This window comes from Fringilla coelebs, assembly GCF_963513975.1.
Source record: "Fringilla coelebs genome assembly, chromosome: 8".
Taxonomy (NCBI): domain Eukaryota; kingdom Metazoa; phylum Chordata; class Aves; order Passeriformes; family Fringillidae; genus Fringilla; species Fringilla coelebs.
Window position 1 is genome coordinate 30,291,313 of NC_140066.1, and position 19,273 is coordinate 30,310,585.

A 19,273-nucleotide genomic window follows, 5' to 3' on the forward strand; every position below is an offset into this window, starting at 1 on the left:
GCATAGCCAAGCTGATGAAACTCTCTAAGTGGAGCCAGCTCAGGTCTCATTTCTTCTGGAGTTCACTTAGGGCCTTCTCCTAGAGACAAACAGGTCCAAGGGGTTGCCAGACCTAATCCTGTGCATTTCGCACAGGCTGCTTTTCACCTTTTAGTTGATGTTTCTACTAGAACAATCTACAGAGCTTTGTAACATTCCAGCCATTTCCCAGTGTCTGGGGGAATTCTGAATGTCATCTGTATATATTTCCAGTGTGCTTGCTCTCAGTGAATCGCTCAGAACTTTTCTCAAAGCTTGGGCTTCATGGGTAGTACAGAAAGGATCCCAGTGCTTTCACAACTGTCCTACATCTACTTAATTCAGCCAGGAAATGCCTGGAGAAGGCGAGACTCTTTCACTATGAAAAGAATATACCAAACCCACTAAGAGTATTCCAAAAGCGATAAGCCTTCATCAAAAGACCCAGAAAACACAGGAGCATTTCACATCTGAGGTCACTGGATACAGGGCTAGGACTGGAGCTTAAAAATGATGTGGTTCCCTACTAACTCCCCCAGCAGACCTCCTACACCCCAAAAATAAAAGCCTTCCCAGCCAAGACAAGACACACAGATCCATACAGTTCTGTTCCATGAGCCATTCCTGATGAGTTGTTGCCTGGGAATTACCAGCCTCTGGAGCTCCAATCATATTGTGGGATCCAGCTCACTGATTCAAGAAATCTATGACCATGGATATTGGAGCTATCAGAGAAACCAGCCATTAAAGTTGTTTGCCATCTTATCTAGAAACTATTATCTGAAACAAATATTCCTATCTTTCTAGGATCCTTTCCAAGGATAAAGCAGACTATAAAAGTACATGCAATGTTCACACACCAATGCTTCAAGGAGCTTCAAGACTCCATGGTAAGTAGTTTGGGTCGGGGGGTTTTTCCTTGTACCTCGTCAGATTTGTGGCTTCTCGCAGCACAGGAGTGGGAAGGGGAATGGCAGCTCATGTTCTCTAATCCTCATGCTAATTCTAAAGTAGCTCCTGTACATCTGATTAGAAGGAAAAAATCAGCCTGGATTTAAGTTATGATTGTTGTTATGATTTTTTGTATATTGATGGCCCCCAATCTCTCATGGGGCAAGCAAACACAAAGCTGACTCACACAGAGTGTGTCTGGCACACAGCAGTCAGGGATACATCCTGCAGAAAGAGCAGGCACTCTGTTCACCTTGAGAAAATTCAGCACCACAGGGCTGAGTGTGCTTGCTAAACGAGTGGGTTAGCAAATCCTAGCTGCTGCTTTTTCTGCTGTTCCAGATGCTTGGAATTTGGATTCTTGGCCTGTTTCTGCTCAGCGCAGCAGAAGGTAAGCATATGGGGTTAGTGTTTGTATTGCCTTTCTATGCTGCTGTATTTTCCACCTATTTCTATCTGTTATTCTACACCCTGCTGCCTTAAGACCTATTTACTGGGGTTAACGTGGTTCACTTTTCCATACAGGAATGATGAGATGAGAGTGAGTGTTGTCTTTCCTCTCCACTCTGGGAATTCTGCCCTAAGAGTGAGCAAGAAAAGCTGATGTTTCCTATCGCAGAACAAAGCTACTTCTCTACTACACATAGGGAACTGTTTCTTGTACTCTTACTAATAATGATGGACATGGAAAATAAAAAAAGCCAGGGCAAGGGGAGCAGGCAGTCTAATGAGGGCATAGCTTTGTATTCAGCAGAAGACACTGGCTTGTGTAACTATAAGACTTTCCATGGGCAGTCAGCTGTTCAGCACAGTCTCAAGTTATTGCTGATTATCTGCAATATTTTGGCTTGGCATTAGGAGAAACTCATCAGCTGTCTCTGCCTTGGGCAAAGCAACAGCTGGGGGAGGGTACCCAAGGACACCACAAAGGAATCCTCTGAAGAATTTTTTGATGAGCAATAGGATAAACTGCAGCCTCTCAAGATCTAGGAGAGGGCAACTGCTGGTCTTGGCTTTCTGTAAACTGTGGGATTTTCTAGAATAAAAAAAGACACCCCACCCACCCCCCTCAGAGAAGCCATGCTATGAGTTCTGACTGCTCCATTTCTCTGCTCATTCACTTTTTTTCTTTTTTTGTCTTCATGCTACAGGCAAAGAAGTTTGCTATGACAGGCTTGGGTGCTTCACAGATGATGCACCATGGTCTGGGACTGTAGAAAGACCCATCTACAAATTACCCTGGAAACCAGAGAGCATAGGCACTCAGTTCCTCCTGTACACTAGACAGAACACGGGTTACTCTCAAGTAAGAACTGTTGTGGTTTAAACATTGCTGTATCACATGCTGTGTTCCTGAAAAGTGTTAAAAATGGCCAAACTTCCACTTTATTCAAAAGACCACCCCTTCTAGTTCCTTGGCAGGGTCCTGCTGAGAACTACTGGGAAATTGAGCATTTTGGGGTATTTTTTTCCACAAAAAAAAAAAAAAAACGAAAGCACGCTGAAGTCTTGTTTGCTCTAAAATGGGTATCAGACTTTGGTTTGAATTCACGTGAACCTTCATGTGAATTCTTGCCAATGACTTCAACATCGCAAAAGTTTCAATGACCTGCATAGATAAGCACAGTTCAGGTCTTTGCAGTTTTGAAAACTTATTTACAGGAAGCAGATTCAAAGGTTTATTAAGTTCTTCTCTATGCTAATCACATTTTTAAATCTACATTAATGTAGGAGGTGTCTGCTGTTGATAAGTCAAGACTCAAGGCCTCAAATTTTAATGCAAACAGGAAGACCAGATTTATTGTACATGGATTTATTGACCACGGAGAAGAAAACTGGTTGTCAGACATGTGCAAGGTAGGTACCACAGGGACACCCTTAGTTTGCATTTATAAACACATTCATATCAATTGCCTGTTTTCTCTAGTTCTAACCCACTTTTCTCATGGTATTTGTAGTGATAAGAAAGCAAAAATCAGTTCACATTTTCGCATTGCTACCAAATTTAATATGTAGCTTTGCACCTTGAGGCAATAATGAGGTAAAATGCATTCAGCTTTTCTCTTTAGTGAAGTGAGTGACAAAAAGATTTGACTCAGTAAGTGCCCTTTTTCTTGGTAAAAAGAACACAAACCTTGGGGCAAGATGTTGGCTAGGATCGGGGGGATTCCAGAAATACCTGAAGACTCAAAGCTCCTGCATCCTATTTCTCCAGCCAAGAGAAGCTTTCTAGACGTGGAAGGGCGGTCAGGAAGGTTTGGGCTGCCACATGGGTGCAGGAGGCTGAGCAGCTGGGCTGGCCATTGCCAAAAGCAACAAAGACATAAAAATGTACATTCAATGGGGACCTCAAGGGGAGTATTTGGAACAAAGCTTTCCATCTAGGACTTGCTATGAGCACTGAATGTAGTAAAGCACTATGCTTTATTGATTTTTGTGCTACTTCCACAAATTATTTCCTAACTGTCTCTATAAAAAGTGCAATTCCAGCTTGTGCTTTTCTCAAGTCCTCCGAACATCCTTTTAATTGATGCTGGAGCTAATGAAAGCCCCCAGTCATGCAGCAAAGAGCAAAATAACAGTTGATGGCACTTTGAGGATAAGGGTTTTCAATCATTAACAGAAATACCATTTTTTAAAATAATGTATTCCTATTTTACTTATGAGAACCCTATGAGGAACAATCTGAAGTTAAAATCAAGCTATTTCACATTTACTGCATCCTCATTGCCTTCTTCTTTATGATGCTAGATCAAAAGAAAAGAAAGAACGAGGCATGATTCTTGGATTTGTCAGTCAATAATTTGTTTCAAGTACCTGCAAACTGATTTTTACCACTTGTAGTATGATCACAGACACTTTTATTGCCTTTTTTGTCCTTTCTCAGTTGTTGCCATATACCTAAGTTGCTAAAACAAAATACTTTTAGCCAAACAATCCAGCTCAATGGAGAGCAGTAAAGCTTCTGATTCTGTGGCAGAGTCTCTACCTGCATATTCCCAAATACAGCCATAAATGCAAAATAAACACCAACAGCTTCTACACCATCTTATAAAAACATTCTCTTTCTTACAAACCTGCATCAGAAAACCACTATTCCCTTTTACTATCAAAAATATTCTAATTGAATTTGAGTTACAGTATACTTTTAAATCACTGAAGTGAATAGGTGCGTAAGTAGAGCTCTTACTTAGTGCTACGTACCAAGTTTGATTGAAAATACAAATTGAACGTTTCATTATTGATATTGTTCTCCTTCCTGTAAGAAATACTGCTCTGGGGATTTGAAATGATTACTGCAATACGTATCACCCTCTTTCAGCATTGTGTGATCACACAAACCCCTCTGAGCACATATCCATGCTACAGCTTTGGTTTTCAAATCATTCTCATACAAGTTCACACAAGATTTAGTAGCTGAGCCACAATGACCAACATGAATTAATCCCATACTCTATTTACCAATGTTTTTACTTTTGTTTTACAAAACAGAGGATGCTTTCTGTGGAAGATGTGAACTGCATCTGCGTGAGCTGGAAGAAAGGTTCCAGGTGTCAGTACACCCAGGCAGCCAACAACGTCCGCGTCGTGGGCGCTGAAATCGCTTATTTTATTAATGTCCTCAAGGTAAGAGTCTGCTGTTTCTAAAGCTCTACTAGAATACTGACTTTTCGAAATACAGCTCTGGAACTTTCACAAATGTGGATGTAACCAGCAGAAAATATTGCTCTCTACTCCATTATCAGTAGCACTTGTAACAAACAACACAATTTTTTAAAAGGAGAAAATTATGTGATAGCAGCGAGGCCTGCTGACTTAAGGAGAGGAAATTCTAAAGGACATTCATAGTACAGCCAAAGGGTTACCCTGTAGATGTTAAGAAATGCAGTGCAAAACTAAATATGCAGAAATAATGGATATGACAAACTTCCTTCCATGGAGACAGAAGCAATGAGCTCACGTGAACACCAGAAAACCAGCTGGCAGCACTGGCTGGGGACAAGCAGGACCCACCAGCTGCCCCAGGGAAAGCTGAGGTGGACACTGCCCAAACCCACAGGAGGTGGCTCCTTTTGCAGCCAGCCTCACATGGCAAGGGAAGCTTTGTCTGAAGCCTTGTCTTAATCTACACAAATTTCCGATTAAAGAACTATAAATAACTAAAACCAGAGAGTGTGTTGGGTCTAGCAGTGCTCTGACCCACCTCCCATTCTCCACATCTGTATTGCAGCTACTGAATTCCTGTCCAAAAAGGCTGAAGGCATTTCTCATCTCATGGCCTCCTCCAGCTTTGAGTGGTGCTTAACCTGCCAGGTGTAACTAAGAGTTCCTGCCTGCCTTATTCTTGCAAGCCAGACAAGCATTCTCTGAACCTTAATGGGCCCTCTGGAAGAATACAGAGCCCCTCAGGATTCTTCACAGAGCTGTCTGGAGTTATACCAACCTCCAAACCAGGGCAGCAGCTGAATAAGGAGGTTTGGAAAATCTAGGTACTGGACAGAACTAACTGACAAAGAGATGCTGAAAACCTAGAGGAGTTCCTGTGCCAGCAGATAAATTAAAAGTAGTTTCCCAGCTCCTTTCAAGTCCTCCCTGGTGCTGTTTGCTGATGCAAAGGGGCATAGCAATGTTTGTTTTTTGCTGTTTTGCCAGGATGAATATGGATACTCCCCAGCTAATGTTCACATCATTGGCCACAGCCTGGGAGCACATGTTGCTGGTGAGGCCGGCCGGAGGCTCCCTGGCATCGGCAGAATTACAGGTCAGTGCCTGCAGCCACCTCCCACCAGAGCCACCTCCCAAACCCCTGCTACCCACCCTGAATCATCCCACTGTGATTGCTTCTCTGGGCTGCACCATAGTCAGGGCAGTTGGGACATTATGCTCCTTTCACACTGTACCCCAAGGAGCAGGGCTGTGCTGAGTCGGGGGAAGGAACGTGATAATTGTTTTGTTGCACGTGTGTTACACAGCAAAGGGATTTTTTTTAAAATGTTCAGCACTTCCAGAGGTTAAAGCTCTGGGTTTGAGCTGCTTATTCATCATGTAGGCAATGCCAAGGGCATTGTGCATTAAGCAGAGTGGCCTTTCAGGGATAAAAGACAATTTTGGACATTATTAACAAAACCCTTTTGAACTGCTGTTTTTCCTCAGGGATTTCAGGCTTGGTGAAACTTGGACTAGTAGTCTACAAAATTCAGTTTAAAAGCAAACCCAAAATAAGCTGCCTAGGGACACAAGAAGAGATGCAAGTATAAGGCAGCTAAAACTGTACAATTTGCAAGACTTCACAAGCACCTGAAATTGTTGCAGCAATTTGGCAAGCAAATTGATTCCATTTTCTGCTAGGTCCAAAAGCAAAGCTCATTGCTTCAAAACTAGATGTTTTTCCCAAAATCTGACTGGAGCCCGATGTAGGCAGGCAGGTTTCAACACTTGCAAGCAGGGGGTGCTATCAGCACAATTTCCTCTGAGTACTCTCAAGCAAGGGACTCTAGAAACCCTGCTGGTGCATCAGTTCCTTGGGATGCAGACACAGTATCCTGTTTCAGCAGTGTTATTAAAGAGAAGTTCAATTAAAAAACAAATTCATTCCAAGTGTTGGCATTCAGTATTGCTGTAAGTATGTAAAGCAGTAAAATTTAATAGGCTTCCCACAGGTGACTTCCTGAGAGAAAAGCCACTTGGTAAGTTGAGAGCACACATCCTCATTTTATTAATGCCTATATTATTTAGATATAAGAACCATGGGCAACTGTATTTGTGACATTCATTCTATACCATCGATCTATGATATGTAAAATGATTCTACACCTATACATTTCTTTATTCATACATAACACTACTCTTTTTCTCTCAGGACTGGACCCTGCACAACCTTATTTTCAAGGCACTCCAATTGAAGTCAGACTGGACAAATCTGATGCACAATTTGTTGATGTAATCCACACAGACTCAGCTCCCACCATCCCCAACTTAGGTGAGTATGCAGCTCTACTCTACTCATTATTTATTATTTACTGTACTGAATTATTTATGCCCTCTGGCACTTCAGTGCTGCGACTGATTCACCACTTCAGTCACTAACGGCTCCTGTCCTAAAACACGGTGCCCAGGCAAACTTGGAGCCAGCAGCTACAGGTATGAGGAAACATTCATTTAACACATGCTTACCCCTGCTTCAAATGCTCCAGGTTTTGGCATTCGCCCAGCTATCGGACATCTTGACTTTTATCCAAATGGAGGAGAGGAGATGCCAGGCTGTGACAAGAACCCTATTTCACAGATCGTAGATCTCGATGGCATCTGGGAAGGTAAGTGTGTTGTTTGCATTATAAATTCAGGGGAAGCCCTCAAAGTGGAGCCACTTATCTTGCCTTAATTCAGGTGTTTAACATTAGCTTTTGCTGTATCCACCAGCTGCAGACTGCAGTGAAGCTGTAAAAATGCTCAAAACACACCACTTTTCCAGAGCTTATTAATAAATAAACAAGACAAAGGCCTTGCCTCTGGAAACTGTATTTCCTCTAAAGGAGCTAATATCAGAAACAAAAGTTGCTGGACCTGTCCAAACATTTTGAAGGGTCTTTTAACAATACATTGCATTTTGTGTCTAACTGTCCAGCAGCAGCATTGGTGCAACTGGGCAAAGATGTTCACAGCTATTCCTGGGAGAGTGTCTTCGGCTGAAATTCTTCATAGATAGAGCAATTAATTCGATTCCTTGTTAAGTTACAGATTACAGTCAGAGTTGCATTGAAGTGATCTCATTGTGCCTGTTTTTAGGCAAAGACTGGCACGTAGTTGCTCAAATACACTTTGTTGTTTTACTTGGTTGTAGTAAAATTTCTAAGTATCAGAGTATTCATATTTATCTTTCTAAAAATAAATTGCACATAAGATTAAAAAAGTAAATTAAAAACTCTGAAGATTTCTGCTGTGGAGATTTTTCAGTACATTATCTGAGTTCTTTCTTACACTACTGCAAACAACTTTGTGATCTCTAACCTTTTACTCCAGGTTTATTCAATGCACCTGGAGGCATTACTTTTTCATTCTTGCCCCTTTTTTTTTCTTGATAGAGTAAACTTGTTATCAATAATGGGGAATTAAAGCACAAAGAAATAACTGCATAGTATATGGTCTTCTTTTTAACCTGAAATCAGGAAACACAAAGGAAAAGAATATATTCATTATTTTAATTTTAAGAGTCTCCCTTTCTTAAGTACCCCCAAATAATAATAATTTTGTTTTGAAGCCCTCAGCTGGAGCAAATCAGCACTGCCCTAGGAAGTTCACTGTTAAATACTTTTCATTTGGTTTTCTTTTGTTATGGTAATGAAACTGCTGCCTACAAAAGACCTACTTCAGGCAGTTTCCATTGGTTAAACTCTGTCAGATTGCTTGAATGAGAGTTTTCTGAGGGACAGGGCTGAGCTGCACAGTCTGTCTCCACAAAGCATTTCAAGTTTGCATTTTCTACCTGTTGAGCCAGTGACATTCCTTAGGGAATCATTCCTTCGGTGAGTACATCAGAAGCAAGTAAGGTTCCAATCTCATGTTTGATTCTGCAAGAACTGAGATGAGGTTTTGAGGAGGAATGATGCATCCCGGTGACATGGCTTGCTTTCCTTGAGTGGGAAGAGAAAAGGAGAACCAACCTCGGGCATCTTTTCACAGGAACGCGGGACTTTGTGGCTTGCAATCACTTGCGGAGTTACAAGTATTACTCGGACAGTATCCTGTACCCTGACGGATTTTTAGGCTATCAGTGTGATTCATATAATCTTTTTCAAGAAGTAAGTATTTCTCAGAGCTTTGGGATGGACCCTATTGAAAACATTATTAAAAATAAATCCTTTGACTAATTTCTCTTTCCCTTGTCTGGCTGGATAATGTCATTAATAGATATATTTGTTTTCACTAGGGAAAATGCTTCCCATGCCCACCAGAGGGATGCCCAAATATGGGACACTACGCAGACAGATTCAAGGACCAGGCTACTAAGAAAGAGTTCAAGAAACTTTACTTGCATACTAGGGAGGCCAAGGATTTTCCTCGTGAGTTTTGAGTGTATCCATTGCTACCTACTCCTTGTAAAACTTTTATTTGCCTGTTCGGCAGGTAACTTTAGCAGAGGAACAGATCTCATCACAGTGCAAAGTCTCTTCTGTTCTTCATGCTTTATCTTCTTTTGCCCCATCACTAATGACAGTTTGGGGCACTACAGGACAAGAAAGTGACTGACAAACTCTAGAGTCTAGTGGAGGTTACTGAGTTGTTCAGAGAACTGCTGTGTTCAAGGAGAATGGAGGAGAGACAATGCACAGAAGTTGCAGAAAGGGAATTTCTTATTAAATAGTGAAAATTACATCACAATGGCAGTGGTTAATGCAGAAAGAGGGGCCAGGGAAACTGGGAAATCTCCACCATTGGAGATGCCAAAATCTCCATTTGACAAAGGCCAAGAACAAGCTGATCACAGCTGCTGCATGGACAAGATGAGCTCCTTTACAACCTCACTTATCCTAAAAGCCAGCTCTCACAACACACTGCTTAGTTTGCCCTTGTAAGCACAAATCAGAATCTCCTTGAGTTCCTTTTGCTAATTGCTCTCTAGAAGGAAGTTCCCACCAACAAAAATTATTTTCCTGGAGTTTCAGAATTCTTTCATGCTGCTTAGATTCTGTATCTGTATTTATCCACTAACACCCCTTTATATTCAGATTCACTCTGTATGAAAGCCTTAATGGTCAAAATGCTGAGATCTGTACTGTATTTACTACAATATAGACTAGTTATCTCTATTTTCTTTCCCAGAAAGTAACACAAATGTCTTCAATTTCTCATGCTGATCTCATTAGGACATAATAGAATTCACTCACAGGTGTTTTGTATTTTCTGCTTTCAACGATACTGTACAGACACACAAGCAAAAACAAAACAAAAAAAACCAAAAAAACCTGGAATTGGATGTTGTGGGGATTGTTTCTCCCAGGGTACAGTCTAAGTAATTCTATTTCTTCTGTGCAGTTTGGAGGTACAAAGTATCTGTGACCCTCTCTGGAAACAGCGAAGTTAAAGGATATGCGAATGTTGCCCTGTATGGCAGTGGAGGCAACACAAAGCAGCACCAGATCACTCAGTAAGTTAAAAGTTCAATAGAAAAGGAACCTTTCTTCTAGAACCATTAATTTGTATTTGTAATTAATAATTTTGTTTAATTGATCTTATGAAGACTGAAACAAAAAGGCAGCATATCAGGCCCACCTGCCTTTGCTGAATCTGAAAAGTGATTTGGGATGAATTACATCAGAAATCTGGCAATAATCTTGCTGCCATATAATAGGATGAATGTTCTCTCTCTGCTCAATTACTACCCTCTTGCCACCACAGCAGAGCCTTTGACAAGACTGCTAATTCACTCTAAATGTTGCCATGCCTCACATCCATAAAATGCTGTTTTTCACAGGGGTACCCTCAGACCAGGCCACACTTACACAGCCTACATTGATGCCGAAGTTAATGTAGGACAATTGACCAAGGTTAAATTCCTTTGGAACAACAACAGGGTCAACCCATCTCTTCCTCACCTGGGAGCTGCAACTATCACAGTAGAAGCTGGGGAAACTAGAGCACAGTAAGTATTGTGAAAATTGTGAAAATCTTGGAAGTTACTGGTGAAGACAGGGGACAAAATTATAAGGTGGACTGGAAGCCTTTCCACAAGAAAAGTTATTTAAGGCATTAAAAGGAAAAGATTCTCAAGGAAACCTTTTCATTCCTTCCTTTCAAGACACTGTTCATCCATAGTTCTATTCACTGCTACTTCAACCCTTTGCCTTAAATAACCTCAAAGAAAAATTGAAAATCTCTCCAGGACTTAGAAAAGAAAATTTTCTGTGAAACTCTTTGGGCAAGAAGAATTAAGGCTGACTTGGATCGTCAGCATCATTCTTGCTAAACTCCTTCTGTCCATAAAAACAGATTATTTCAATCAGCCAAGTATTCCATTGGTATTGATGACCCTTAAGGTCATAACTGACTAAAGAGGATGGTGATAATAAATCCACCCATCCAAAGAGGAACACTAACACTTGGAGCCTGCACTGAAAAGCTACCTATAAAGCTGAGTTAAAGAGGCTAACATTGATTTCTCTAGACTTCATAAAGCAGAGCTTGGATGTTCAGATTATAGAAGCATGTTTTACTGACCCACTTTCACTAATTTTCCTGGACTCTAAATTCCTTCATTTTCTTGATCAGTTATTTTATTTTATCCACATCATGGTATCTAGAACAGTTTGAATTTTATTTATTCTATTTTCAAATGCACAGTTAAAATTCCATCATTTGAAAGACAACATGGGAGGTGGAAACAGTTTCAAGCAAAGTGAAATGATTACAGCCAAGTAGCACTTGAACTTACCTTAAAGCAGAGGTCCTAAGTCTGGCTGTAGCTCCCAATTACCAAAGCCCATCGCTGACAAAGTATATTTCTGTAGATAGGAACTCGCCCTTCTACTGACTTGTGACCTTTGCACAAATAACTGTGGTCATCTCTAAAGAGATGGTAGCACAAAATCTGGGAAAAAACCCTACAACTGTAACATTAAAGCAATGTGGGGAATGAAGCAGAATTAATACAGTCTATCAGTGCTTTCTCCGGCAGTTATATTTCAAATTTAGAAGCTCAAAGTTTGTTCTGTTCACTTGCCTAAAATGACAGATCAGGTTGTGTTCCCTTCAAAGTAAATCCACTGGTACAATTTCAACAGCTGCTGACAGCTCACGGTGCTCTCATTTCCTTTACCCTCAGGTACCGTTTCTGTGGGTCTGAGACCGTGAGGGAGGATGTCCTGCAGACTCTGACTGCTTGCTAACAGCACTTTTGGATCCCCAAATCCTTGCTACCAATAAAAGCATACAGAAAACACTGGAGTACTGATGGTGTGTGTTTTTTGGGGTGGGGTTTTGCTGGTTTGGGAGGCAGAGGTTAAGTCTGTGGATACCTCTCTAGAGACAGAATTTTTAGAGTAGCTTTAGGAGTGAATGGGCCAAAACCTGTTGAAGAATTCCCCTGCTTTCAGCCTGTTTCAAAATAATCTCAAGCAAGAGGAAAGGGGGCAGCTAACAGAAACAAACTCATTTCTGTCCCCATGTAATCCTTCCTCATGTCCCTCAGCATTTGGCTGGACAAGGGGGCTGTGTCTCCTCTGCTGCCAGAGGAAGCTCATCCTCACTGGTAAAACCTCACTCAACTGCTGGGGATCTGCAGCTCCACACATCTCCTGCTCCTGGGGACCTTCTCTCAGTTTCTCCTGATGTTGCCCAGACTGGGTCTCTCTGGGTGGCCTTTCCTCCACCACAACACCCTGTCCTGGAGGACATCAACCCCCCAGCAAGGCTTTAGATTCTGTGTAGTGATGGAGCACTACTTTCCTAGTCTAGAAAAAAAGCAGTTGGTTTTGTTTGGTGTTTGTTTGTTTTTTTAATTGAGTGCATTCTGCCAGCTCTCACAGGGTGATGGGAAGGAGAGAGAGGATGTAAATAACAGACAAAAAACATCACTGCTAAAGATTAGCAACCTCTGGGCATGCTCTGGGCTGAAGTAAGTTGTTTATATAAAAGCCAAAGTGCTCCTTGCTTTAACACAACTGAAGAGAATATCCTCCAGCAATTTCAGTTCTAGTCAGACACATGCAGGCTTGCTTTTATGCTTAAAAACCTTCTAAATTGCACTTCTGCTTCTTGCCCAGGTTACAAGGTACTATTTGACTGATTAGATGTAAGGAAGAAGTTCTGTATTACAGGAGTGTTAAAACTGGCCAAGGTTGCCCTGAGGTGTTAGGTGCCCCATCTCTGGAAATGTTCAACACCAGGCTGGTTAATTTCCTGAATTCCTGGGGTATTCCCCCTGTCACATTCCTTCTCTCCCCATGCAGCTCCTCAGGCAGGAGCAAGTGCAGCAAGCACACAGCAGAGTTCTCCTTTCTCCCAGCCTATGCTGTCCAGAAGGACACTTAAAAGCTAACATTTATTTTGTCTCCAGTTCTTCCCAAATGTGGTCAGTCTTATAGTGGTAGAAGAATAGAGTCAGGCCTAATAAATACAAGGATTTGGGTTCATTGTCCTTTATCATTATCTGCTGCTGTGGCATGCAACAGGTGCATCTTTGATTGGTCTCCTGTGGTTGTTTGTAATTCTAATTAGAATGGCCTTAGAATTCTAATTCTAATGGCCAGTCACAGTCCAGCTTTCTCAAACTGTCTGAGAGTCACAAACTTTTGTTATCATTCCATTCTTTTCTATTCCTTTCAAGCCTTCTGATTAATTCCTTTCTTCTATTCTTTTAGTATAGTTTTAATATAATATTTTTCATAAAACAATAAATCAAGCCTTCTGAAACATGGAGTCAGATCCTCATCTCTTTTCTCTTCCCGGGACCCCTGTGAACACCACCACAATTGGAGACTTCAAGTGAAGAAAATTCCTCATTTGTTGTGCTCCCAGAGGAGCATTGTCACATTTGGGTGAATCCCCGAGTGTGTGGCATTGATGGTCACCACACAAGTGACCACAGAAGTGAGTTCTAGCCTGGAGCTGAAGAACCGGAGACCCTGAGTTTGGACAGAGTTCACAGCCAAGGCTGACCACAGAGAGAACCTTTTGAAACGCCTCCCAGACAGAATGTCCGGAAACCTTTGCAGTACAGAGCAGCCTGCTGAAGCCCAGAGGACACTGCTACAAGGTACTGTTGACTCTTCCCTTCCTGAAAATGCTGCCTTTTACAAAATGTGGGTGGACATTTGAGTGAGGGTGCCTATGGAGACTGAGGTTCCGTTCTCTCCCTCACAGGAGAAAATTATTGCCCTCTGGCAAATGCAGGGTCGTGAAGACAGAGTTCCTATGGCAACGAGACGTTTCTGTGGGTTCTTCTGATGGACAAAATCCCATGGATTTTTTTGCAGGTGTGGTATATTCCCTCGATTTACATGTATGGGAATGCATGGAATTCATTTTTGGGCAGGCTCTTTACCAGGGTTTTGGATTTCCTCGAATTTATCCGGCATTCAAAACCCTCTTCAAAGTTTTGAAACGGAGAGAATTTTCAATCAAGTGGATTGCCGAATGCAGGGGTCGTGCTCCCTTCCCAACAGGCCCAGGAGGAGAGGAACCTGTCCAGGGATACGAACTGCTGCATTCCAGCCCCCCTGGATCGCGGAGGAGCGAGGCTTTGAACGGAGCCGAGGAAAAGTCTTTTTCTGAGCCTTTGGAGCATGCTCAGACAGAGCCGCCTTTTCCCCCCCCCGCTGCTCTCAGGGGGAAGGTGAGTTGGCTCCGCCGCCCGGCCGGCCGGAGCCGCGGGTCCCACCCCGGACGGCCCCTCAGGAGGCGCCGATCCCCGCGGCCCCGCCCGTGGCCGGCCCGGCCCGGCCACCTCCAGCAGAGTTTGTCGGCGTTCCGATCGCGGAAGCACCGCCTTTTGCAGCTTTGCCCGTGCTGCTGGGCGACGCAATCGACGGCAGCGGCGATCAACTACAGCCCGTCCCGGAGCGGGAGCGTGTCTCCGCAGCTGCATGCCCGCCTGAGGATGGCCCGGGGGCCGACCCCGCGGCCCCGCCGCCCGCCCCCGGCTGCCCCACCGCCCCTCGCAGGGCTGAGGGCGCCGACCCCCGCTCCAGTGGCGGTGCCGGTCTCGGCAGCCCCTCCCGCGGTCACCCGTCCAGCAGAGCCCGTGAGGGCTCCGACCACGGCGGCCCCGCCTTCGCCCACCGCACTGGTGGAGGAGCTTGAAGCTGAGAACAGCGGCCAGCAAGCGGCACCGGACCCCCCGGCTTTTTTCTGTCTTCTTCCGCCGGCCCGGTTCCAGTTCAAAAAGATGCTGAGAGCGGCACCGAGCCCGCAGAACCGTCTTCGGAGCCACCCGCGGTCCCGCCGCCCCCCGCGGTGGCTGCCCTGGCACCTGCGACCAGCCTGGCTTGTCCCCCGAGGTTTTCGGGCTGTCCCGAGGCTGCCCCTGCGAGGGGAGCTGGGACAGGGGAAGGAGACGCCAGCCTGTCCCCCAGAGAGGGCTCGACAGCTGATTGCGGGCGCGGCCCGGCTCGCTGCGTTCAAACTCTGGGTTTTTCGCAGACCGATTCGCGTTTGGTCAGGGGGTTCCAGTTGCGGTTGGAATGCCTGCCGTCCCTCACGAGCCCCAGCGGCGTGAGGGAGGTGGCTCCCGGGAGTTCTGCCTCTGGTCCCCAGCCCAGAGGGGCTTGGGGTGGTACCGAGGGGCAGAAAGGAGGAACACTTTTTGCGTCTGCATTGCAGAGGCGAGAGAAACAGTGGAAGGCGAGCATCGCTCGCTTACTGTGGGGACAAATCACCCCCAGATCCGGGGTGCTGATCCCTGGGAAAGCTCTTCCCCAACTGCCGGTCTGCCCTGGTGGTTCAGGGGGGACCAAGCGTTCGGTCACTCGTGCTGCCAGCAGGGTGCCGGGTTGTGAGAACACAGAGCCCGCGCCGTGGGCCGGCTCTGGGCCCTTTGGCTCGGCTCTCTGGGCCAGGGCCTCCGCGCGGCCGGCTGTTGGGTTTGGGGGCTTTGCTTCCCCCATCAGGACCAGGGCCACCGTTCTGTGGGCCGGGTCTGGGATCTCTTATTCTGCCAGGAAGGCCAGGGCCCCCGCAGGGCGCTAGGGGCTCTCTGATGCTGCTCTTTCAGAAAAACAAAACCAAAAAAACAAACAGAAACAAACAAACAAACAAAAAAAAACAACGCCCCTTGAAATTAAATAAGAAGAGTTGAAAGAGCTAGCAGCTCAAAAGCAGTGAAAAGCCAAATATTAGCCACAGCCCAAGTTCAGGTTCAGTTAAGGGCTGTGGCAAGAGATTCCAGAAATTTTCTGAAAATTGTTTGATAACTGTTGATGGCTTTTTGATAATTGTTTTTATTTATGCAGCTTGGGGACAAAAAGTATCAAATTGTCTGGTGTAAAGAAAACAAGGGGAGGCATAAACCTGGTTTACTATGACACACAGAGGAACCCAAAAGAATATGAAGTTGCCAGGTGAGTTAAATTAATATTTTTCTGCAGTATTTAATGCTGCTAGCACTAATCTACATACTTTCTGTTCCACACATCTAAGCAGTGTTAACACTCACCCTGCATTGCAAATATTCTGCTTCACATCAGATAGGAAAGAAGTTATTACTTAAGTAAGAACCATGAGGGCAGATGGATGGTTGTAAACAGGAAGTGGAAGGCATCTCCATTTCCATGAGTTCTGTGTTTCTGAACTCCAGGTGAGTGATCCCTGCAAACTCAGCACACAAGGCCTCTGGGGACAGCCCCAGTCTCAGGCTTGTCACCTCCCTATGGCCTCCTGCCACGGGCACATTTAAAGTGTTCTGTACTGCTTTTCATGCTCTCCTCATGTAGAGCCCTGGTGCAGTGCCCTGTGCTCTTGCAAAAAACACCAAAATGCAAATTTCTGTTGTAAAGAAAGGGAAAACCTGAAAAATATGTGGAGCACGAGATTAATTCCAGTGATCGCTGAACTGTTAAACTTAGTGGTGCCATTTTTCCTTCTATTTGCAGTGGAGACCTCTCTCAAGATGATGTTTACACACAGTATCTTGATGTTGAAATCAACCCCAAAAATACTACTAAAATTGAATTTCGCTGGAATAAAGCCATATTCTCTCTGCTCTGGGCAAGACTGGGAGCAGAAACAGTCAATATAATACATGGAGCAGATGGACATAGGTAAGTGTATCCCATTTAGAGGTCAGAAGGCAAGAGAAAAAACCCTGTGAGAAAAGATGGAGAAATGGTCTGGAATTTGACACATGGTTTGTAATCAACAATGTGAATTTCAATAAGGAAAAATACAAGGCACTGCACCTTGGACAGAAAAAAACCCAGAAAAATCAGATGTTTGACCACGCACCAGGGAATAACTGTCTGGGAAAGAATACAGCAATGAAGAATTTGAAATGTTTAGCTTTTCCACAGCAAATCAATTACAAACCAAGATAAAGGATATTAAACCTCCAATTTTACAGCTGGTCCCCAAAAGAAGGACATTCACCTTGTTACTATTCATAGCAGATGTTAATAATCTTTGCAGCAGGCTATTAGGAAGTGGGATTATGGGTTGGACTAACAACCCTCAAGGTGACAGCTGGCACCCTTTCATTGTCATTGGGCAAAAAGAGATAAATCTTGATTTAAGCTTTTTTTTTTCTTCCCAGGTCAACTTTTTGTGGCCATGGAACTGTGGCATATGGAGAGCCTCAGTTACTTACACCTTGCTAGAGGTCCCCAAGGTCTGTACATGGCAGCTGAGTAAACCCTCAGTCTTGTGCATGGAGAACTTGGCAAAATACACAAATGAAGCAAATGAAAAAAAATAAAAATTGTTCTCCTTGGGTTTTTTTAGTTCTTTGCAAATACACATGTCAATGTTTCTCATGTTTGAGCCGTGTTTATTCTGCTTGTAACTATGGAGCAACCAGAAATCACAGATACTAAAATCCATTTCAAACACTGCACAGTCTCACTCTATCTGCTCCTCAAGGCAAGAGCTGAGTTCCACCACACAGAGAGATAAATCTGGGATATTATCAAACACTCTCAAGGCAACAGATGTCCTCAGAACACCCCTGCAGGTCTGAAACACCTCCCTTCTGCAGCCTGTGCTGCTGGTCAGGGTTTTGCAGCCCCACAGGGGAGCACAGCCCCCAGAAGACACTCTGGGATGGGGCAGGAGCAGCACAAGGCCAGGTGATTCCTGCAGCAGGTGAGCCAGCCTTTGTACTGCACCTGCCTGGAAAAGGCAGACAAGGCAAACCTCAAGTGCCCCCACTTTGCAAGGAACTAACTACAGAATCCCAGCTCCTGGATGCTGTTTAATTTCAAATACAAACATTCACAGGGGCCACTGCGAATCCTGAAGAGAAACTCTGAGGAACCAGGTTTGCAAAACCTGGGACTGACCATTTCACATTTAAAATGACCATTACTGCTCTGCAAAGCACAGCATGAGTGAGCCTCCTGCAGCTGCAAGAGACCAAGGCAGTGGATATTTTTCTAAGACCTAAACTCTGAGCTAATGAAGAGGAAGAAAGAGTTAATAATTTATTTACTCCCATTCTCCCATGTTTGATAAACGATATACAAGCACTTGGGCAGGTAGAGTTCTAAGAAATATGAGAAAACATTTATGAGTATAGAATTCTGAATGATTTTTTTTAAAGAAAAACCCCAGCCCTGTTGTATCCTTGATTAAACACAAGTGTAAAAGAAATTAATTAGTCTGAGATTCAGCCAGAGAGACCTGCAGTTCTGAGTCCTGCAACTTTCCTGGGCAACTGACACATGGCAAGGAAAAGTGAACAATGCTGGGAAGCTTCACAGTGTCCCAAGAGAGACCCACAGCATCCTGAACACCAGAAATCCAGTCCTGTCTTCTGCCTGCTTCCTATTCCAGACTACACTTTCTTCAGGACTGGAGAAACATAGTTGTGCCTTCATTTATTTCTTTTTTTCTTTTTTTTAAAATCAAAACCCATCCTTTTTCCAAAGCCCCCAAGTGTGCGACCACAAGGACCAGAGCATCTCCTTCAGGCACAGAGCAGCCTGCATTGCATCCCAGCCCTGCCCAGCCTTCCCAAAGGAGAAGCAAGCAGCTGTCCATTTATTCTGTCTGACCTGTATTATTACAGTATTGAATAAGAGCAGCAGACTAATGGAAAAAATCCTAACTTAAATCTTTTCCATCAGCTCTTAAATTAACTGGGAAAAACTTCCCCCATGTTCCCCCCTCATTCTGAACAAGTGTAAAATATGTCACTGCACTGGGGCATGTACTGATTCCACTGACACAGACCTATTTACAAACCAAAATCCCACTTCAACTAAAGACAGGAGCACAAAGCTCTACTTCAGTACCAAAGGTGGTATCTTAATGAAAAACCAAATGTAGCTATTCAAATAAATAAACTCCATGTGGAACACCTGGTATCCATTTGGTCGTTCCCAGAGTTGGAGGTCAGGGAACATCAACTTTGCAAACATATACGGTCATAAAGCATAGCCAAGCTGATGAAATTCTGTGTGAAGTCAGCTTAGGTCTCATTTCTTCTGGAGTTCACTTAGGGCCTTCTTCTAGAGACAAACAGGTCCAAGGGGTTGCCAGACCTAATCTTGTACATTTCGCACAGGCTGCTTTTCACCTTTTAGTTGATGTTTCTACTAGAACAATCTACAGAGCTTTGTAGCATTCCAGCCATTTCCCAGTGTCTGGGGGAATTCTG

The 19,273-nt window shown here is 43.9% G+C and overlaps 1 protein-coding gene across 1 annotated transcript; it reads left to right on the forward strand.

Annotated features, from left to right (window-relative positions):
* Positions 1–1,311: 1,311 nt before the first annotated feature.
* On the forward strand, positions 1,312–11,852 carry LOC311156492 (inactive pancreatic lipase-related protein 1-like; the record flags this gene model as incomplete). Its single annotated transcript, XM_084210457.1, has 12 exons — positions 1,312–1,360; positions 2,121–2,275; positions 2,701–2,826; positions 4,462–4,596; positions 5,623–5,731; positions 6,830–6,949; positions 7,164–7,283; positions 8,650–8,768; positions 8,897–9,029; positions 10,003–10,114; positions 10,442–10,609; positions 11,789–11,852. The coding sequence occupies 12 exons, from the start codon at positions 1,312–1,314 to the stop codon at positions 11,850–11,852; spliced, it is 1,410 nt and encodes a 469-aa protein (XP_084066583.1).
* Between the last annotated feature and the right edge of the window lie 7,421 nt (positions 11,853–19,273).